General features: G+C 35.8%; 1 protein-coding gene across 3 annotated transcripts; it reads right to left on the minus strand.

Moving 5' to 3' along the window:
- LOC106873174 (pyridoxal phosphate homeostasis protein) lies at window positions 1–22981 on the minus strand. 3 transcript variants are annotated; one of them, XR_016244232.1, is made up of 9 exons: window positions 22844–22981; window positions 16796–16903; window positions 15743–15778; window positions 13914–13989; window positions 10143–10277; window positions 5695–5837; window positions 5475–5614; window positions 3080–3178; window positions 1–615 (listed from the first exon to the last, which is right to left on the minus strand). XR_016244232.1 is itself a non-coding variant. In XM_089362421.1 (8 exons), the coding sequence occupies exons 1-8, from the start codon at window positions 22940–22942 to the stop codon at window positions 499–501; spliced, it is 813 nt and encodes a 270-aa protein (XP_089218547.1). In that variant the 5' UTR covers window positions 22943–22981; the 3' UTR covers window positions 1–498. The 3 variants fall into 3 exon arrangements, 2 of the variants coding, with proteins under 2 accessions (XP_089218547.1, XP_014775889.1); XM_089362421.1 differs by lacking the exon at window positions 5475–5614; XM_014920403.3 differs by lacking the exons at window positions 3080–3178; window positions 5475–5614.
- Between the last annotated feature and the right edge of the window lie 25 nt (window positions 22982–23006).

Genomic DNA, 23006 nt, shown 5'->3' on the forward strand with positions numbered 1-23006 from the left:
TTTAAAAAAATTAAATCCTTTGTTTTATTTTCGTCAACGTCATTAAACATTTCTTGATGGAAACATTTTTTTTTCCAAAGAGTCAACAGCAATATTTTTTCTAGTTTTTATTTTTGACCCTTTAGCATTTAACCTGGACATATTCAGCCAAAATATCCAATCTGTTTTATGTTAAAACCAGCTAGATCTTAGCTTCTTGTACCTACACAACAATGTCATTCTAAAAATAAACAATTGCATTATTGAAATCTCAAAGCATAATTAATTCAAAATAATGTGAATAAATCAACTTGACATGTATTAGAGTAATCTGAATGCCAAACAGTTAAATATAACATGTTTCATATGGTTCAGTTTACTTGTAGATGTTGTCCTAGACTAGAATGCTGTATAAATCTCTTTAAGGAATTTCAAAATGATTCTTGTTGCCTACTTTAGTCAAATGGAAAGTTCTAAGTCATACAGTTTAATAAAGAATACTTCTTGAGTTAAGGTTTATCATTTTGATTTCTCGTCACTATTTGTGAGATGGTTGTCTCCTTGAGCTTTTGCAGGATATGAACGAGCACCAAAAATGAGACTACCCACACGAACATTACTGCTTCCTGATTCAATCTGTAAAATAAGAAAATGGTTATATTACTAACTAGCAAACACACCCATCCTTCGGCCTATTTAACATATAAATAAATAATAAATCAAAAAAATATGTAAGCAACTAAAAAATATTCTATAATGCAAATACAGGACCATATAGATTAAAAAAGTATGGAAAATAGTTGAAATATATAAACAAAATCCTTTCACTTTTATAATATTCTCTAACCAAAACCCTAAAACAATATACACCAATACACATATAAAAAAATATAGAAATTAATAATACAAAATTACAATATATAAATAAATAATAAATCAAAAAATGTGAAAACCACTAAAAAATATTCTCTAAAGCCAATATACAACCATATAGATTAAAATAGTATGGAAGACCCTACATGCTAAAAGACTATATATATACAATGAATTAGAGAAAACCTGTGTAAACCACTGTTTTTCCAGGTTTTTCCATTTACACAGGAGCTCTGGGTAAAATGTTGCAGTGCATGACCATCCTTGGCACATAAGTGTGTAAAGTTTGGTGAAAATCGGTTGAGAATTGTGGAAATGTATGCATTAGTCAATACACACACACACACACACACACACACACACACACACACACTGTGATTTATATATACTAGATAATAAATGTGAAATTCTCTCTATCTGGGACCTCTCAGTCTACATTTGCTCAACATAGACATTTTGGAATCAGGATGATCCCGGGATTGAAAACCTGCCCTTCATTTAGTTCTTGAACATCTAGCATTGGGATTTGATTTAAAAGCATTTGGGTTGCTATTTCTAGCAGGTAAAGCTTGACTGATTCCTGCCATCTTGGTTGGTGTTTGTCGGATGACGTCAGAGATCAACGGGGAGCTAAATGACATTCACTTCGTTAATTTTACATCGCAATAAGAACTTTGAGACAAATTCACCAACAGTTGGGATTCAAACTGGGACAGAACAATAGAATGATTACATTACAGAATTAATGCTCATCTGTCCTTTAACCTCTGATCAAACACCACCGGCGCATACAGTCATTATAGATGTATTATAGTGATGCTATTTTGCTCTCCTTAGCAGGTCCAATTAGCACTCCACAGGAGATAGCTTAAAAGTTTGCATGGAAGGCAGCTTTTAAGCTAGTTATTAATAAACTTTGAGTTATTACACAGAGAAAGAGGGGGAAGAGAGGGAGGGGAGAGGTATGTATGTGTGAGAGAGAGGGAGGGGAGAGGTATGTATGTGTGAGAGAGAGGGAGGGGAGAGGTATGTATGTGTGAGAGAGAGGGAGGGGAGAGGTATGTATGTGTGAGAGAGAGGGAGGGGAGAGGTATGTATGTGTGAGAGAGAGGGAAAGAGAGTGACTGTATTAATCTTTGTAAAAATGTATGATTGTGTAAGTATATATATGTGAGTATGTAAGCTTGCGTCTGAGTGTATATGTATGTCCGTGTGATTCATCATCATCATCATTGTTTAACGTCCGCTTTCCATGCTAGCACGGGTTGGACGATTTGACTGAGGACTGGTGAACAAGATGGCTACACCAGGCTCCAATCTGATTTGGCAGAGTTTCTACAGCTGGATGCCCTTCCTAATGCCAACCACTCCGAGAGTGTAGTGGGTGCTTTTATGTGCCACTGGCACGAAGGCCAGTTAGGAGGTACTGGCAACGGCCATGCTCAAAATGGTGTATTTTACGTGCCACCTGCACAGAAGCCAGTCCAGCGGCACTGGCAACAATCTCGCTCGAATGTCTTACATGTGCCACTGGCAGAAGTGCCAGGAAGGCGACGCTGGGCACAGGTGCCATCACGATTTCGCTTTCGCTTGCCCCAACAGGTCTTTGGAAGCCGAGTTTCATGTCCAATGAAGGAGACGACGTTGGCATGGGTGCCAGTTGTCGAATTTAATTCGGGAGTGACTGCTTACATAAATATATATATATATTTCCATGCATGTATGAACGAGCGAGTGAGTGAGTGAGTGAGTGAGTGAGTGAGTGTATTTAAAACATTACTGAAAGTTAACAGAGAAGTTGGCTCATTAGTTTGAGCCAATGCTTACAAGCTTTGGTATCAGCATCATTATCATCATTTAATGTATGCTTTCCATGCTGGCATGGGTTGGATGGTTTGACAGGAGCTGGCCAGACAGGAGCCTGCACCAGACGTCTGAGTCTGTTTCGGCAGGGTTTTTATTGCTGGATGCCCTTCCTAACAGCAACCACCCTACAGAGTGGACTGAGTGCTTTTTACATGGCATCAGCACTGACAGGGTCACCAAGTAACTTGCAAGACAAAGATCCTTTGAGAGGGGATGGGGCAGTGGAGGAGATGATCTTGTGTCAGACGATGAAAGGATATAGTGAGACAGAAACGGGTGTCTTGCTGTGGAAGAGGTACATGGTTACCCAGCCAGATTGCATAGAATTAAATAATAGAAAGAGTTGAATTATAGAACTTACTGCATGTTCAAAATCATTTGACATTCCCATACTCAATTCAACTTCCTCAGGACATAGATGAAAATGCCCACAAACTTCAGCTCTGCATGAGATTAATTTCTGCAGAGGACAAGCAAAACAAAAACCATGCTAAGTTAAAATCTGAAAATTCATTTCAGCAGTACGGGTGCATACACATGCGTATATTTCCATGCATGTATAAGAGAGAGAGAGAGAGAGAGAGAGAGAGAGAGAGAGAGAGAGAGAGAGAGAGAGAGAGAGAGAGAGAGAGAGAGAGAGAGAGAGAGAGAGAGAGAGAGAGAGAGAGAGAGAGAGAGAGAGAGAGAGAGAGAGAAGTATGTGTGTTTAAAACATTACTGAAAGCTAACAGAGAAGTTGGTTCATTAGTCTGAGCCAATGTTTACAAGCTTTGAGATCAGCATCATTATATCATTTAATATATATATATATATATATATATATAGCTGATGTACCCAGTAATTCCAGGAAAAGCAGGGCTTATCCCTTGGTTCCATTCTCATAATTATTTCACTAATCCAATAACAACAATGCGAAGTATGTAGCCCTTGAAACGGTTTTTGTGCATTTACAGAGAATACCAAACTGTCTTACACAGGATCTTGTCTTAAGGAAATCCTAATAACTTATGACTACCCAAATCATGAAGTCAGTTACGTAATAACATGAAATTAGTTACCCGATAGTAAGAACTCAAATAAAGTAGCCCCGAAAAGGGCTTTAATGCATTCCCAGAGAATATAAAACTTAGGAGGAAATACCAAAATTGTGAAGCATGTTACGTAATAACAAGCTAATCGGATATGAGATAGTAAGCAATTCAAAGTAAATAACTCTTAAAAGGGCTTTTGTGTGTTCCCAGAGAATATAATGCTTAGGCACGTTAGAGTTGAAATAGAATTACAATGACTGTAGAAACAGACTGTCATTTAGTTTTACAGTAGACATACAAATAAATTTGCATATAGATTTAAAAATAAAATAACATGTAGATTATCAATACATTTACAACACTTATAAATTTTACAGTTAAATAATAAATATTTGATGATTTGGTGAATCTTATTAAGTTTGCAGAGCTTCTTGATAAACAACATTTTTGGCATTTTTTTGTGGAACATAAATAAACAAATGATTAGGATTGCTGACTCTTGAGCATCCCAACAAAGTTGGCCATGGGAAAAAACTGGTTCTGAAAGGTCCAAACCTACCACATTCAAGGACTGCCCCTGGGCCTTGTTAATGCTCATTGCAAAGCTCAGTTTCAACGGGAATTGCAGATGCTTGTACTGGAAAGGCATATCCGAGGGAATAAGTGAAATTCTAGGAATGAATACAGGCTCATCGCTCACTTTATCAATCAAAATTGTTGTCTCCAAGACTGTTAGCATCATCTTCTTTATTATAAGTTGTGTGCCATGGCAAAGCTTTGGTGGATCAAGGTTTCTTTGAAGGTCTGATAGTGTGCAGAAGTAGATGCAGAAAGAAGCACTCCTGCTGATTAGAGTGCACAGTGTACACACACCTGATGGCCCCACTTCTGAAGCCAGCATGTTCTTCCCAGCCCTCAACGTGTGCTCCTTGCTTGTGTCTGTTCCATCTATTGTGTACCCAGGTATAGTATACGGGAACCTCAAGATACAACAGTATTTGGGTAAACAGATCACATTGGCATTAATTTGAAGAAAGCTGCCAAAGTGGTTTCTGGTGGATTCAGAACTACGTTTCAAGCATTGTCTTCTGTGAAATATATATGCTGGCCATTTTCAAGATGTACAGATAGATTCACCACTGTTGGATACTGCTCATGGATTTCAAAGCCCTCATTAGAGGAAATATACCTGCCCAACTTATATTGCTGAATTTCATCTGCCTGCCTGCCCTTCTGTTCAAGTCCCAAAACTGCCATATCTGAGCCCTTATTTACATACATATTTAATACTTTTTATGGAGTTGCAGGACTCATCATTAACACAGGCCTGCAATGTTTTAGGGCACAATCCACCTGTAGTCAATTTCCATCCCTTAACCATTAACTTTGATCTTCATAGTGTTTAGGAGGATCAAAAGAAAATGAATGGGTTATTTCCTTTGGCTGTTAAAGTAATATATATTGGTTATATATGTGGGCCCCTTCTAGGAGCCCTAGCCATCCAATTATAGATTTTTTATTAAACTTCAATGAGCCTAGTAACAAACTGGATGTTACTTTAACATGTATGCAAAGTTTCACGTAAATTCGTTAATGGGTGTACATGAAAAATTGACACAGACATCCAAACAGACAACTTGCATTTACATATGTATAGATTATACATATATAGATAGATACACACATTACAGAAAGACATGCTGCAAAGCATTTTGTGTGACTCACAAATGATTCCACCAGCTTAATGCCTTCTCTACCAGCTTTTCTCAACACATTTTCTACCAGCTTTTCTCAATGCCGTTTCTACCAGCTTGCCTGGTTAGCATAAATAAAATTCAATATCATCCCCCATGGTGCAACTGAATCTGGAAGAAAATAGGAGATACTAACAAAAGACTAAAATGAAGAATATAACAAACATTCTATTCAGTAGGTCAATGCATACCTGGAAATCTGGGTTTGGGCCTTTACTGAGATCATGATTGAATGAACCAATTGTCATCAAGCCACAGAACTTCAAGTTGGGACACTGGTTAATGACAAATTCCACAATGTCTTTAACCTCATTTGGATGACAACCACTTTTACCTGAAAGCATTAACATTGAAAAATGCTGAAGATATTTTAGCATTGGTGTAAAAAGAAGTAATACTCTCTTGTAATACCTTGGGAGGGTCGTTATGTCAACACTTTCACTGAATCAGTTTCACTCCTTTATTATTCGTTAATTGGTAAAACTATTTGACTGACTAACTAATTGATTGATTGTTTGATTAATCATTGGGTTAATCAATCAATCAGTTATGTTCGAAGTCCAGTTTCAAGCTAACCTGGAGCTGAGAGGATATGTCATTGAAGTAGTTGCAAATGGTAACGAAATGACTTTGACAAACATAATTGATTAACCAAATGATTAATCAAACAATCAATTAGTTAGTTGGTTAAATAGTTAATCAATTAACAAGTAATAAAGAAGTAAAAGTTAACCAGTGCATGTGTTTATTATTCATGTAATGACCCTTCCGAGATATAATAAAATCTGTTTCAACACATGATTCTTCCAAACCAAATACAAAAATGAAATATCTTGTAATATTTTTTAATAAAAACACTAGTAAAAATTTTCTGTTTTTTTATTTTTCAAGGTCTTAGTAAAGAATAACAAAATTGTGTAACTCTTTCAAAACAGCAGCTGGTAGAGGCATTCAGAAGTTCAATAATACTTACAAGACTACCTATCAATCCTATTGTTACTGAAGTAAGTTATTCAAGTTCACAGATGTTGAAAATGGCTACTGAATTTATAACTTTAAACCTTATTTGCAAATTGTCAGCTCTGGTATAGATACAACTAGGGGGTTTCTAAATGGTATATTATGACTCACTAATATATATATATATATATATCATCATATTTCATATGTGTATTTTGTGTGCAAGATTCTTGATGTGGATACGTGTGTTGAAAGAAATACAACTAAACCTTGGGAGAGGCATTATGCCGGTAATAAACACACGCACTGGTTCAGTCCTTTATTAATTTATAAACAGTATTTAGTTTTTTGTTAAATAATTTCATTGCACTCTTGCAATCTCTTCAGTAACTTGTCTCTCCACTTCCATTTATTTTGAATGTATGATTTGGCGTTGTTTTGAAACTGTTCGGTATGAGCATGTGAGTGTGTGCAAGCTCGTATGTGTGCACGCACTTATGTGGTCGTGCTTATATGTAAGTATGTGCGTCCATATGTGTGTTTGTAACAATTTTGTTTATATCAGATAAGATAGAGACTTTGGACTAGAATTACAGACCTTCTGTCTGTCTCCTGTTCATTTTCATATTCAGTGTATGTTATGTTGTTTGTTTATATATTTTTTCATTTATCAGGTAAGTTTTTTTATATGCCTGTGTGACTCTCTCTCTCTCTCCTTCATTCTTTTGCTTTTTGCTTCTCTATCCCTCTCACTTCTTTTCTAGCCTTTCTACTTATTCCTTTTCTTTCTCTCCCACTTGTATTCCTAGCCTTTCTCCTTCCCCTTCATCCCCTTTGCTTTTTTCTCTGTTACTCCCTCTCCCTGCTGTCCTTCTCCTCTGCCTGCTGCTGTCATGTGACCAGCTGCCAGTTCCTCTTTTCCTTTCTTTCTTAGACTGGTCCCTTATCTGACCAGTCGCAAATTCTCTGTCTCTCTGTTCTCCATCATTCAAGACATTTTGTAAGTGTTACCCACTATTCTCGTCTCCTTGGTCCCAAGGCCGTATTTTGTTTGACTGTTTGTCCTTGTCTACCATCCTAAATGACTCTGTGTCATTTTACTTGTTTTGTTTTGTTTGCTCTTGTCCCTAATTCCCCACAAAAAAAAAAAAGAAGTTTTTGCAGGCACTGCCAATTGGGAAGCACTCAGTCTTATCATTAAACTGAACAGTACCAATAAATTCGTCAATAAATAATGATGAATTATGGACCTTCTGTTTGTCTCCCATTCGTTTTTACATTCAGTATACATTACGTCATTTGTTTATACATTTTATATACATATATATATATATCTATATATAGGGGGTGAATTCACAAAAAAACAAAAGATGAAGACAGGTGGTGTAGACAACAAACAGATGTATTAGTATAACGCTCGGGAAGTGAAAAAGTCTTTAATGTTTCAAGCCTACGCTCTTCCACAGAAATGAACACAGAAAGAAACAAAGAGAGAAAATAATGAATGTGTAGTGGCTAGCAATCTATCATGATATATATATATATATATATATATATATATATATCCATCTAACCCATTTGATAACTTCTTTGTCAGTGTCCATGTTTCACTGCCATATAATAGCAGTGATTTGACAGTTGCAATGAAGTTCGGTTTTGATTTTTCTTTATGGAAACCTGCCAAAAGTTAGCAAGATCAGGCAAAGGCAGTGCATGTGCCACCCTGAACTAGAAGTATCCAAATTAGTCTTGTGAAATCCACTTCATGGTGATGTAAGAAGAGGAAAATGTTGTCGCACTTACATCAACAATTTGATTGCAGACACTGGCCTAGGATGTATCCAGAACCTCAAGGTAGTAATGTTGCACTGAGAAGTTTGGTGGATGGACTTGTTGCTGTGGAATAGGTTGGAATCCAGTCATAATGATAATAATAATAGTAATACCTTCGTGCCGGTGGCATGTAAAAGCACCCACTACACTCTCGGAGTGGTTGGCGTTAGGAAGGGCATCCAGCTGTAGAAACTCTGCCAAATCAGATTGGAGCCTGGTGTAGCCATCTGGTTTCACCAGTCCTCAGTCAAATTGTCCAACCCATGCTAGCATGGAAAGCGGACATTAAACGATGATGATGATGATGATGATGATATATATATATATATATATATATATATATATATATACATATTCAATTATGAATTATAAGCAGTGCTAGTGTTGTAAACATTATCAAACACACACACTCAATGTATGTGTTTTGCTTGTTTGCTGGTAGGCTGCATCTTTAATGTGGTGGAGATGACTCTCTCAAAGCCCCAGGTGTTAAAACACCTGAAGGTCATAGATAAGTGAGACAACTTGCCCCAAACCCCATTCAGGGGTGATGGACATCAATGTTTTGTCATTTTTGTGGTTTAACAACATCATGCACCTGAAATGAATTGTCAGCCCATGACTATGTATGTATGTATGTGTGTGTGTGTGTGTGTGTGTGTGTGTGTGTGTATACTACAAAGATTAAACTTTTTTTAAATGTGCAAAATACAAACTGAAATAGTAAATATGAAATCTTGATAGCTTTAGTGTTCATTTATAGAATAAAATAGTAAGTATTTAGTAATTTTCTCTAGCTTAAATTATTTATAGGCTAAAATATCTAAATATCTTTTCTCAATATACAATTTGAATTTATACAGACAGAGATTCAAAACGTTTGCATTTGTTTTAAAATGTTCGGCAGTGAGTAAAAAAATTTTTGTAAACCATTGTGAAATGCTGTCAAATGACAATTACATGTTAGTCTTTTTTACAATAAATAATTCTGAAACTAAGTCTGTCAAACTCAATGGTGTTTGAAGTAAGTTGTAAGTAGCATATACTCTTTTACTCTTTTACTTGTTTCAGTCATTTGACTGCGGCCATGCTGGAGCACTGCCTTTAGTCGAGCATTTCGACCCGAGGACTTATTCTTTGTAAGCCTAGTACTTATTCTATCGGTCTCTTTTGCTGAACCGCTAAGTTATGGGGACGTAAACACACCAGCATTGGTTGTCAAGCGATGTTGTGGGGACAAACACAGACACACAAACATATACACACACATAAATATATATATATATATATATATATATATATATACATATATACAACGGGCTTCTTTCAGTTTCTGCCTACCAAATCCACTCACAAGGCTTTGGTCAGCTCGAAGCTATAGTAGAAGACACTTGCCCAAGGTGCCACGCAGTGGGAATGAACCCAAAACCATGTGGTTGGTAAGCAAGCTACTTACCACACAGCCACTCCTGCGCCTATATGTAACAATTCTAACAATAAATTATTTATGCATTTAACCTTTCAGCTTATGGTTTATTCTGTCAAATAGAATGTTTGTTTATATTGTTTTGAATTAATCATATTACAGGACTGAGGTACCAAAAGGTGTAGGACATTGATGTGTTAATGCAAAATTATGAGCTCAGGAGAAGAACTCATCATCCTGCATTACTACACTAAGTATTAGTAAGTTCTGTTTTACTGAGGTCACCAAATGATGATAATGATGATGAAAACAATCAACCCAATAGTTATCCTATCTACTTGGAGCTTTTCATTCTAAATTCCGAGCTCTACTGGATTTAATACAGGATTTGAAAAGGGGGGTTGAAGGAAACCAACTTACTTTCCTCCGCACTTGTATTTATTTGAACCATCACACGGAGAGGCACAAGGGATTGGTATTTGCTGCAGGACTGGTCCAAAGAATTTGCTAATTTTATGGAGTTTACGGATTCAACCATAAATAAATTTGGAGTATCTGAAAAAGAAACAAGACAAACATAAAACCAAGAAACATTTAGTTGTTGTTGTTGTTGTTTAGTTGCAAGTCAGTGTTGATTGGACAAACCAAAGATCAAAAGTCATTCTAATGAAGACCATTTTTTCCTTTTTTTTTTTTTCATTTTACAGTAATAGGTGCAGGCATGGTTGTGTGGTTAAGAAGCTTGCTTTCCAACTGTGTGGCCTTAGGTTCAGTCACACTGTGAGACACCTTGGGCATGTATCTTGAGCATGCACCCAGGGCACTCTGTAAAGCGGTAGGTATTGATGATGATGATGATGATGATGAAGGGCATATAGTCGTAGAAACTATGCCAAAGATGACAGTGGAGCCCAAATGCAGCCCTTTGGCTTGCCAGCTCCTGTCAAACCATCCAACCCATGCCAACATGGAAAACAGACATTAAATGGTGATGATGGCCATGATGATGACGATGATGATATCTAATTTACAACCTATTTCTTTCATTTTTAATGTATTGGTTGGTAGTCTCTCAGAACAATTATTCTGAAGAGTAGCATGCTTTGAAAAGAGGTGAAATGTTCTGGTACAAATAATTCAGAATTATCTCAGATATAGTCTTCATCAAAGATATTGAGAGCTATGATGATCAGCTGAGAGGACAGCAATTCATAGCTTGTCATTAGCACTGCACTGAGTTCACAGTCAAAACACTACTTAACTCTCAACAGCTCTATTGAGATTACTGTGAGTAATTACCACAGAGTGGAATATCCCACTGCTGTAATCATATGAAAATTGAACTGATAAATATTTGCCAAGCAGCAAGCAGACAGTGAGACTTCCAGTGAGCTTAGGCTCTGGTACAAGTACTAATGACCAAGTAATAAGATTAGTATTTTGCAGACTATTGATCTCATTTACATATGAAAGATTTTTCATTTCAAAAGAAAGGTTAATAGCCTGAAAATTTATAATCTTATGAAGAACAGCAACTCATCTCAGATATTCATATGATTCTAATCTGGATAGATTTGACAGTTGTATCACCATTGTTTAGTGCATAACAATAGATAGGACATCCAGCTGTAAAAATATGTCCTCTAATGAAATACCATCAGATATATTATACTTGGAAAAAGTAGTTTGTAAACTAGATAGGCTTACATTTGTTATATTTGCCTAAAGAAATATGGATTTATAATGTCTCTTTCTCTTAACACACACACACACACACACACATATATATGGCAGCTGATGAAGGGGATGTTTCTATGTGGCCTGCTTGTTTGTTGCACCTTGTTTATCATTTTTGTCCTTGTTCTTTTGCCACGTCATGTACCCAGTTATGTATCTATATGTACATGTGGATGAACGTATATACATACATGTACATATATATGCATATACTCATATATTGTTTTTGTATATATATATATATATATATATATTTACTATATATACACATACATACAGATAGACAGAGATATGTAGTGGAAGTTAATTACTGTTAATGTTAGCAACTAATTGTTATTGAAAAGCTTTCTTCCCAGAGTGTGTATACACATGTTAATGTGTGTGTGTGTGTATATATATATATGTGTGTATGTGTGTAGATATATATACACACTTAGACAGACTGATGTGAACACTTACACGCATGCTCAGATGCTCACGCACGCACACACATGCATGTAGATGCCTGGTTTGATGGGGATGTAGTCAGTGGTTATTGGTAGTTTCCAAACTCTACACTTGTTCTTCAATTGTTCCATCAGAACAGTAGACAGGTCAAATCAGGTCATCTTAGCACCTCATACCTCTCCTTTTACTACCACCACCACCACCACCGCCACCACCATCATCACCTCATCATCATCATCATCATCATCATCATCCTCAACTGAACCACACCAGGACTACCAATTCCGTGGTTCATGTATATAATGAGAGATAAGCTCAGCAGGCTAAAGTCTAGTCAAAAGACTATTGGACTACAAACTGAAGGGTCAATGATTCATATCCTGTTGGCACCACAATGCCACTGTATATATATATATATATATATATATATATATATATATGTGTGTGTGTGTGTGTGTGTGTGTGTGCTTGTGTTTAAGGAAATGCATATAAGGAGACCCCATACATGTTTCCTGCATGTATTCTCTTTTACTCTTTTTTTTCTCTCTTTTAATTGTTTCAGTCATTTGACTGCGGCCATGCTGGAGCACCGCCTTTAGCCGAGCAAATCGACCCCAGGACTTATTCTTTGTAAGCTTAATACTTATTCTATCTGTCTCTTTTGCCAAACTGCTAAGTTATGGGGATGTAAACACATCAACATCGGTTGTCAAGCAATGTTGGGGGGGGGGGGGGACAAACACAGACATACAAACATATACACACACATACATATATATTTAATCCTTTATATTGAACACTCAATATTGCATATATTCAATAAGACATATTCCATATATTCAATAAGACATTCAATACTTCATTTCATTGTACCATCCATTTTTATATTATATATTATATATTCCATATTCTATATCCCACATTAATTTTACAAGAATATAAATAAAACATAAAAAACAGACAGAGTTGGAACTCTTTTAAATAAAATAATATATTCCTCTATACACGATCATACAAAACCCTTTTTTTGTATTTATTTTTACTCACATATATATATATATACATATATATATATACATATATATACGACAGGCTTCTTTCAGTTTCCGCCTAACAAATCCACTCACAAGCTTTGGTCATCTGACCCATGCAAGCATGGAAAAGTGGACTATGAAATGCTGCTAATCCACACACATGCACATGAAACTTTGTCTTCCCCTACTACCCCATGCCCTCTCCTGCTTTTACTTTTCTCTTGCTCCACCCTCTGCCCTGTTCCACACACCCCACCTCTCTCTGTGATTTTCTTTTAATTATGTGTGAGTTAATATATATCGGGTGACACGTAAAAGCACCCACTACACTCTCTGAGTGGTTGGCGTTAGGAAGGGCATCCAGCTGTAGAAACTCTGCCAAATCAGATTGGAGGCTGGTGTTGCCATCCGGTTTCACCAGTCCTCAGTCAAATCGTCCAACCCATGCTAGCATGGAAAGCGGACATTAAACGACGACGACGACGACGACGATACACAACATATTTATTCTCATGTATAAAACACAATTTTAGACTGGATTTTAACTGAAAAAACTGGAGTGCCACTAATGAGTAAATATGGTGCGTGTGTGTGTGTGTGTATACATACATATTACATATATATATTATGCTATGGCACAAAGAACTGTGTAAACAATGAGAACAAAAATGAGTATTTAATATGTATTGTGGTTTTAATTCTACTTATTGCAAGTCAAAAACTTCTTCCTAGTCACTACCACATATAAAAGTCTCCCAATACATTTAATTTAAAATTACATACCAGGCACTTTAGTACTTTTACTTTTCAAATAATAAATGTACAAACACATTGGGGTGCACCTCTGAACACACACACACACACACACACACACACACACACACACACACACATCCAGGAGGTGCTTTTAAGTTAGACATGGCCTAGGCCAATGCAAGTCAAAACTTATCTAAGTATGTAACTATATACTTACTAAGTAATTTATTTATTTTGTTACGCTGCAGGTTGCCAATGAAATGCCATTTGATATTTTCACATTGAGCTACAATCTGAAAAATGGAAGACAATAAAAGGATGGGAAAAGAAAACTAGAAATTGATTTTCATAACAGAATTTCAAAAATAGAAATATTAATATTTCCAAGTATCTTTAAAGGAGACTACGGCAGCGGTACTAGATATTAATAGTTATCGCCAAGCCAACATGGCAGTCCAAAGAAAAATAGGACGAATGCTGTCGTTGATTAGCTCCAAGAGGCCATCACCTCTAGCTAGCTATGTGACACACGAACCTGTGTCCTTTATAACCTTCAAACAGGGGAGGTCAGCCGCTTCACCTTGCTGGTCTGACATCTACAGACTAGTTTTGAGGTATTGCCTTTTAGCAATGTAGAGCAGGTGAACCCAGCAGGCCTCTTGGAGCTACTCAACAGCAGCATTCGTCCTATTATTTTGGATTGCCATGTTGGCTTGGCGATAACTGTTAAATTTTAAATTTGTTTTATTTTAATAACATACATTCCTATGCATCCCTTCCATAAGAATATTGAAAAATGTGAATAAACTGGTTTAAAATTTTATATGCATTACTTTTTGATTCACCTTTGTATAAATGAGGACAAGTCAAAAAGTAATGCCAATAACAAATGCATTACTTGCTGACTCATCTTTGTATTATGGAAGAAGATAGGAATCTACAAGTGCTATCTCCTCTCCTGCTTTGTTTTGTTCTTTTAAGGAAATAGCTCTAAAAACAGGAAGTCTATGCCCTTGCTTCATTTACACTGTCAGTTTGCCAAGATATAACTTTTTCTGAAGAGATGGTTACTATTTCTGAAACCTGCACTTAGCATTTTTCTCATCTCATTGCCACAATACTGCATCTCTATGGAACTCTCTCTTTACCCAAGCTCACAATATCAATTGTTTATCACATTAACTATTTACAATTTAAACAGTTAACTGCTGTTCCAGCGGCTTACCATTTCAACATTTTATGGTTTAATCCTTTAGCATTCAGATTACTGTCAAATGTAAATTCTTGTTTATTCACATTGTTTTGATTAATCATGCATTATCTTGTAGCTATGAGATTCTGATTTAATTTAATTTTATTGTAGGATAGGTGTAAGAGGCTGGATCTAGCTGGTTTGAACATAAAGAATAAAAAACACTTAGGCCTGATGTGGCCAGTTTATATGCTAAAGGATTAAAACAACTGTCCATAGTTTACCAGTTTGAACAGTTAACTGTGCCAGTAGTTAACCATTCATACTGTTTACTGTGTTAGTGCTTTACTATTTCAAACGCTTAACAGTTTTAAACAATTGAGTATATCATTGGTTTACCATTTCAGCTATTTACTTCTTAAGCTGTTCATTGTATTAATGGTTTATTATTTCAACAATTTACAGTTTAAACCAGGGGTTTTTGACCATTTTTTTTTTATCTAAGGACCCTTTTGATTACTGTTTCATTCTGATGGACTACTATTTTTATTCAATGTTTAATAACTAGTTTTATAAACTTCTTTTGAAATTCCTGCAATGGTACTCTCTGAGAGAACATGTTTCAGTCGCTGGAAACATGTTGAACTATGTAAAACGTTAGAGAAAAAATATAGCTGTTTCTGGCAATAAATATATTTGAAGCAAAGTATTTTCATGGACCCTTAAACTATTACTGTGGATCTCTAATTTACTACTTTGGATCCTACCTGAGAACTACTGGTTTAAGCTACTTAATGTATTAGTGGTTCACTATTTGGATAATTTGCAGTTGAAGTTTTTAAGTGTTTACTTACATCAGGATGGTTTCCTTTTGCTTCTATCTCCTGAATCTGTGTGGGAAAAAAAATATTGCAATGATACAAATTTATAAAATTATTGTGTGTAGAGTGGCTGTGTGGTAAGTGGCTTGCATGGGAGTGGCTGTGTGGTAAGTAGCTTGCTTACCAACCACATGGTTCCAGGATCAGTCCTACTGCGTGGCACCTTGGGCAAGTGTCTTCTACTATAGCCTCGGGCCGACCAAAGCCTTGTGAGTGGATTTCGTAGACGGAAACTGAAAGAAGCCCGTTGTATATATGTATATGTATATATATATGTGTTTGTGTGTCTGTGTTTGTCTCCCCAACATTGCTTGACAACCGATGCTGGTGTGTTTATGTCCCCGTAACTTAGCGGTTCGGCAAAAGAGATCGACAGAATAAGTACTAGGTTTACAAAGAATAAGTCCTGGGGTCGATTTGCTTGACTAAAGGCGGTGCTCCAGCATGGCCGCAGTCAAAGGACTGAAACAAGTAAAAAGAGAAAAAAGAGAAAGAGAGATATCCTTTGTAGAAATAACTTGGGAACAAAGAAAGAAGAATTACAAAGAGAATTTCAGACTATTTAGATGTATCATGTCAGTGTCTGAATGACAAAAGAAGACAGCTTACAAGAAGTGTATGATCTGTAAGGAAACAGGAAATGACACTAAATATTACTATGAGGAAAAATTTGTCTTATAAAAAATATGATAAAAGATAAATTTTCAGACATTGGGCAGCTGTGTGTGTGTGATAACTATGGCAGCTTCTGGCAATGCAGGTCTCCTTCAGACCCAGGCATCCAATGCCCATCACTGCCTCTCACTCAGCCGCTTTCAAGTATCAGTTGTGTTTGAATGAGAATAGTGTTGAAAAATATAAATCTGACATACAACCAGATCAACTTATGGCCTGTCAGTTAGAATGGAACTTGGTCGTAAGTAAAGGACAAGGTATACATGTATTAGTTAGAGATTGTGATGTAAAGCAAATGAATGAACTCAGTAAAATTGACTAAAAGAAAAGAATTACTTAGCAGTTACGTACATAATTTTCCCCAAAGTGCAACTGTCCATTATTGTAAGCACTGATGATCATTTCAACTGGTTTAGTTTTACTAACAGCAACAAGGCGTGGAGGAATTTTAGATGAATTCTGTAAAGATTAAAATAAAAAATAATAAATAAAATAAATGAAATATTTTTCAAATAAAAAAAGTCAATAACGAAGCTAGTAGATGTCTAAAAAGATGTTTATGATACATTAATTAGTTTTGTTGGTATCAATATTATCGTTGGATAGTCTTGAAAGGATCTCTACATTGAAATCTCTAATTTACTGGGATTGTCAGTCAAATACTTGCTAAACTAGTGAACCATATAAAGAACATTTCAAGTTTTTCAGTTGACACACACACACACACACATGATCAAACAGATTCCAAGGAAACTAGTATTGGCCTGTATTGTATCTTAAGTAAAATTGATGAAAATAGTACAGTGAACATGGGGAGAAGAAAATTGAATGTTTCAGATAAAGTTATTTGCTGAAAAGTTGACAATATATACATGCATATATATATATATATATATATATATGAAATTTTGAATTTAGTTCATGGACCCCCCCATTACTACCTTTGCAGACCACCAGAGGTCCACAGACCCCAGGTTGGTAACAACTGATCTAGATCAGTGCTACTCAAAGTGGAGGTCTGTGGATCGGTGCCGGTCTGTGAGCAATCAGTTGCCGGTATGCAGCGAGTTTCCAGAAAAGAAAGAAACATTATAAAATGCTTATGTAATATTGTATTATTTGTTTACAAAATAAATATAAGATAAAGAAATTGTCAACTTTTATTATATTCATTATATATATTGTTTTTGGTACGAATTAATATTACTAAGAAATATTACTGATCCCTGGCACATTAAGGGAAAAAAAACAACAAAAAAACTGCCGGTACGCCACATCAGATAGTTTGAGAGGCACTGGTCTAGATTATTAACTCTTGTAAAAAAAAAACAAAAAAAAAAACAGGGGAGGCAATCCTGAAACATATCCAGAGTTGTCATTCATAACTTCTAAACAACACTACTCTTCATAGCATTTTAAACATAATAAATTTTAATTAAGTAATACTTTTAGTGTTCTCTCTCTTCATTTGTTTTTGATCATTGATAATCATTTAGATAAAGATTGTCCTTATCATTATGGGGGTTAATTTTAATAAATAAAAATTCCTTGGTGTTTTAGTGTCCACTTGCAGTGGATGTGCTGGGGCACCTCCCTATAGTTACTCTTTCAGTAATATACTAGGGTCAACTGAATCAGATATCTCTCTTTCTTGTTTGTGTCTCCAATAAGAAAGAGAAAGGATTGTGTGTGTGTGTGGGAGACCATGACATGAATGCTTCTTTCTTGACCACTTCACATTATTGATTGATTGACTGAGTGAGAGAGAAAAATAAACTCAACTCAATATTTAACTTCTATATAGATGTTGAACTTCATTCCAATAAAAGGTGTCATTATTATTATTATTATTAAGGTGGCGAGCTGGCATAATCGTTAACATGCTGGGCAAAATGCTTAGAGGCATTTTGTCTGTCTTTATGTTCTGAATGAAAACTCTGCAAAGGCTGACTTCATTTTTCATCCTTCTGGGGCCAATGAAGTAAGTACCAGTTGATCACTGGGATTCATTTAATTGACTTACACACTCTCCTGAAATTGCTGGCCTTGTGTCAAAAATTGAAACCATTATTACTATAATACAAGGCAGTAAGCTGGCTGAGTCGTTACCATGCTGGGTAAAATACTTAGTGGTATTTTATCTGTCTCTGCGTTCTGAGTTCAAATTCTGCCAAGGTCGACTTTGCCTTTCATTCTTCTGGGGCTGATAAATTAAGTACCAGTGAAACACTGGGGTCAATGTAATCAACAAGCCTCTTCCCCCTCTCCATAATTTTCAGGCATTGTGCCTATAGTAGAAAGGATTATTATTATTATCATTATTATTAAGGCAGTGAGCTAGCAGAATCATTAGCCTGCTGGGCAAAATGCTTAGTGGCATTTCATCCATCCTTACATTTTGAGTCCAAATTCTGCCATGGTCAACTTTGCTTTCATCCTTTCAGGGTCAATAAATTAAGTACCAGTGAAACACTGGGGTCGATGTAATCAACAAGTCCCCTTCCCCAAAATTCCAGGCCTTGTGCTTTTAGTAGAAAGGATTATTATTTCCAACCTGCTATTCTATTAAGGATTTGTTTTAGAATTGATAGGTAATCAACTATTAAACATTCAATGACAATTAGAACAAATTCAATGAATCTGTCAGTAAATGTTGAGACAACTTTTTATCATTTGTTTTTCTTTTTTCTGATTTAGTCAGGTGGGAGAGGCAGTGCCTATAACATATACAGGCTTTCTAAGATTGGTGAGACTGATGCTGTTGTTCTATCCATGTTTAAGTTTGTTGGATACAATATTGGTTTCTTGGTACATGATATCAACATTGTGCTTTTGAAGGACACAAAACTACATAATTCCATTGGAGAATGTTTTTGAGGTCTCTGTTGATGGAGTTAGTGCAGATTTGGCTTGATGTGTCAAGGTTGCATTTAGATAGTGTTGAGTGCAGAAAGTTAGAGGAATGTAGGGTGATATCATCCACATGGGAGTGGGAGTTGTCAGAGATGATCGCAGGTAGGTCATTGAAATATAGGAGGAAAAGAATGGGAGCAAAACCAAATCTTGGGGCTTGCCAGGGTTGACAGAGTGTGGGCTGGATTAGAGTGAGTTCCATCAGCACATGCTGTAATGGTTTGATCTGACAGAAAGCTATCAGTCAAAAGCCTAGAGCAAAGACAGATCTCCATCTATCTTTCCTTCTGAAAGACAGTTGGAGATCTCAATATGTGAAGAATATAAAGCAGGTAGCTTTGCAAGAAGATTAGCATATGATTGAATGCTTTGGTAATTTCAAGTACAGCAAAACTAAGCTATTTTCAAACTGTCAAGTACAACAAATATTGGGTGAGTGACAAGGGAAAGCAGCCTGCTGTAAATTTGGCTTTACAAAAGCTGTACTGATGGTCATTAAATAGGAAAAGGGATTCAGGACTTGGAGAAGGTGGTTGTGAATAAGTGCTGTCATCACCTTTGAGATATATAAAATAAGAATGGTAGTTTGATGGTGGGAATCAGAGGAGTTATCCTTCTTGGGAATGAGACATTGTTGTTTTTCCCCAAGATTCTGATAGATTCTTGTAGAGGAAGAAATAAATTGAAGAGGTTAAATGAAGCCAGAAGTGCATTGTAACACTGATGGTAGCTCCACATCTGGCCATCCTCAAAGTATTAAATGAACAAACTTCCAAAGAAAAAACCAAAATTTAGAAAACAATGCATTTTATTCCATCATTGAGATACTCTTTCTTTTACTCTTTTAATTGTTTCAGTCATTTGACTGTGGCCATGCTGGAGCACCGACTTTAGTCGAGCAAATCGACCCCAGGACTTATTCTTTCTAAGCCTAGTACTTATTCTATCAGTCTCTTTTGCTGAACCGCTAAGTTACGGGGACAAATACAGACACACAAACATACACACATATATATATTTCATTTTATTTTCATTTTCATTTTATCTAGTTTCAGCTCATGAGCTGTAGCCATGCTGGGGCACATATATATAATTATGTGTATTTCTTCTATCTTAATGAATAAAAATTCTTCTGATAGAATAAATGGGTTAATAGAAACCAATGTAGCAAAGAACACAAAATAACTGTGGTTTAGTTCCTGTTTTTAAGGCAGGAACTCCTTGAAATTTTGGGTATTTGAGTATATTTAAGAATTTAAGGAATGGAGAAAACGCATGTTATAATTGCATACTTTATTCCTACATATGTTTCAAAGGATTACAACCTGTGTGATCCATGGGGATCTTTGATATTAAAATTGTAACCTTCTCTCTCTCTCTCTCTCTCTATATATATATATATATATATATATATATAAACACACATATATATGATGGGCTTCTTTCAGTTTCCATCTACCAAATCCACTCACAAGGCTTTGGTCGGCCTGAGGCTATAGTAGAAGACACTTGCCCAAGGTGCCACGTAGTGGGACTGAACCCGGAACCATGTGGTTGGTAAGCAAGCTACTTACCACACAGTTCGAAACCACACTTTTTGAAACTCTGGTTTAATTGAAATCCATTCGGACCTTCTGGGATATTATAGTTACCTAATTGCAAATGTGATCTTACATGCTGTGCATAATGACCAATGTGAAAGTCAGCTAATATTAATGAATTTTACATTGATCATTGTAGTCTTTTTATGTCAACATCATAAATACTTATGGAATCTTATCTTTTACTGGTTTCAGTCATTAGACTGTGGCCATGCTGGGGCATCACCTCGAGGAATTTTAGTCAAACAAATCAACCCTACAATTATTTTTTTTGAAGCTTAGTACTTATTCTATCGGTCTATTTTACCGAACCACTAAGTTACAGGGACAAACACAGACACAAGACACACACACACACACATATATATATGACAAGCTTCTTTCAGTTTCTGTCTACCAAATCCACTCACAACGCTTTGGTTGGCCCAGGGCTATAGTAGAAGACACTTGCCTAAGGTGCCACACAGTGGGACTGAACCCAGAACCATGTGATTGAGAATCAAGCTTCTTATTATATAGCCATATCTTAATCTTTCTTGTAGATTTCCATATTACCAGGAAGTTATTATTAAAAACGAGATTTACTTAATGCAGGACATTTTAATGGTGTATGCAAAAATCCAATAGTTAGAATCAGATCTGCATTCATTTCTATCAACATTTGAATCGGGGACATCTTCAAGATCACACCGTCTTTCAACGTTTTGTTTTTGTTTCAGTAATCTGATATTCAGCAATAATTTCAAGGTGTTGAATGAACTCACTGTCTGCATTAAGATTTGGATCACTTGTTTGAAGACATTCTAATGCTTTTACCCGATGCTAAGATGGTTGTATGCCATCCACGAGTCTTAATTAATTAGATCTATACTCGTGTCCTTCAGTTCTAATTTGATTAAAAAAAAAAAATCACGAATCGAATTAATTCTTTCAGAAAAAAAAAAAAAACATTGAATAGAGTCAATCAAATTTCGGTGTTATAAATATCTGATCCTTTCACTAATTACCAATTTCTTGTTGGGTATTGATTGATGACATAATGCAGATCTTTTGCTGCTGGAGTTTATCGTTTCACGTTCCCGTGTTTCTTTCATCATTATCGACATTTTCGGATGATCATTCTAACTGCTTTAGATAAAAACAAATAAGTTGTATGTTCGTTATTATCGAAGCCAAGACTTTTTGCCTTTTCTAGGTCGTTGAATGGAAGTTTGTTATTAACCGGTGGCACTATTGTCATATCGCAGTTTTTTTTATTGTTGTTACTCAAATACAATCGTAACCCCACTAGTTGCTTTCTCTCGCAAATAAATAATCTATCCAAACATTCATAAAACTAGTAACAACCTTAAATAATCCTGGTCCCGTGCAAATATTTAAAACGTATACAATAAACAATAATATTACAATTAGCTAACCGAATGACATAGAAACATGTACTTTTAGGAACTTGGCACGATAACATGCCGTAAATTCCTGTAAGTATCTGTTTTAAGAAAACTCAAAATTTACACTAAACATACAACATAAGCGATATCAACTCTAGAGAGACAAATTAAATGAATTACGTAAACCAGTTTACATAACTTACATAAACAACGTTTTATCAAATCATTAAGATAAGGCACACCCAGAGGGAAAACATTTAAACTAGTTCTCACACCGTGAACAGTATCAGTTCAAAATCATCAATGTCAAACATTAATATAATGTGTGTTTTTTTTAAGCGCACAAACTTGAAATACAAGCTATTTCCTTTATTAATTTAGTCTTTGTTCGATCAAACATAGACTGTGCATTAATCCAAATATATTTTAATTGAACACAATTCTTAGATTTGTTGACATTTGTTTTAATAAATGCTAGATTTGAAAAAATGTCTTACCGGAGGGCGTCGCAAGAACCCTTGTTCCATCCGTTGATATACTGTCTTTAAAGCTTGTCCAACTTCCAGATCAGCCATTCTTAATACTGCAGACTTCATTTATTTAGATTTTTCTTTAAAGTGCGTGTTCGAGGTGAATTAAAAAGGAATCGGGAGTCACTTC

Source organism: Octopus bimaculoides, chromosome 14, assembly GCF_046866305.1.
Source record: "Octopus bimaculoides isolate indiv1 chromosome 14, ASM4686630v1, whole genome shotgun sequence".
NCBI lineage: Eukaryota > Metazoa > Mollusca > Cephalopoda > Octopoda > Octopodidae > Octopus > Octopus bimaculoides.

Bases quoted from the DNA above. Each gene is read 5' to 3' on its own strand.
- LOC106873174 (XM_089362421.1), bottom strand. From the start codon at position 22,942: ATGAAGTCTGCAGTATTAAGAATGGCTGATCTGGAAGTTGGACAAGCT. The intron at 13,990-15,742 runs GTAAGTAAACAC...TCCATTTTTCAG, and splicing joins CAAAAGGAAACCATCCTGAT to ATTGTAGCTCAATGTGAAAA. The intron at 10,278-13,913 runs GTAAGTATATAG...TTTCTTTTTCAG, and splicing joins CAAAATAAATAAATTACTTA to ATACTCCAAATTTATTTATG.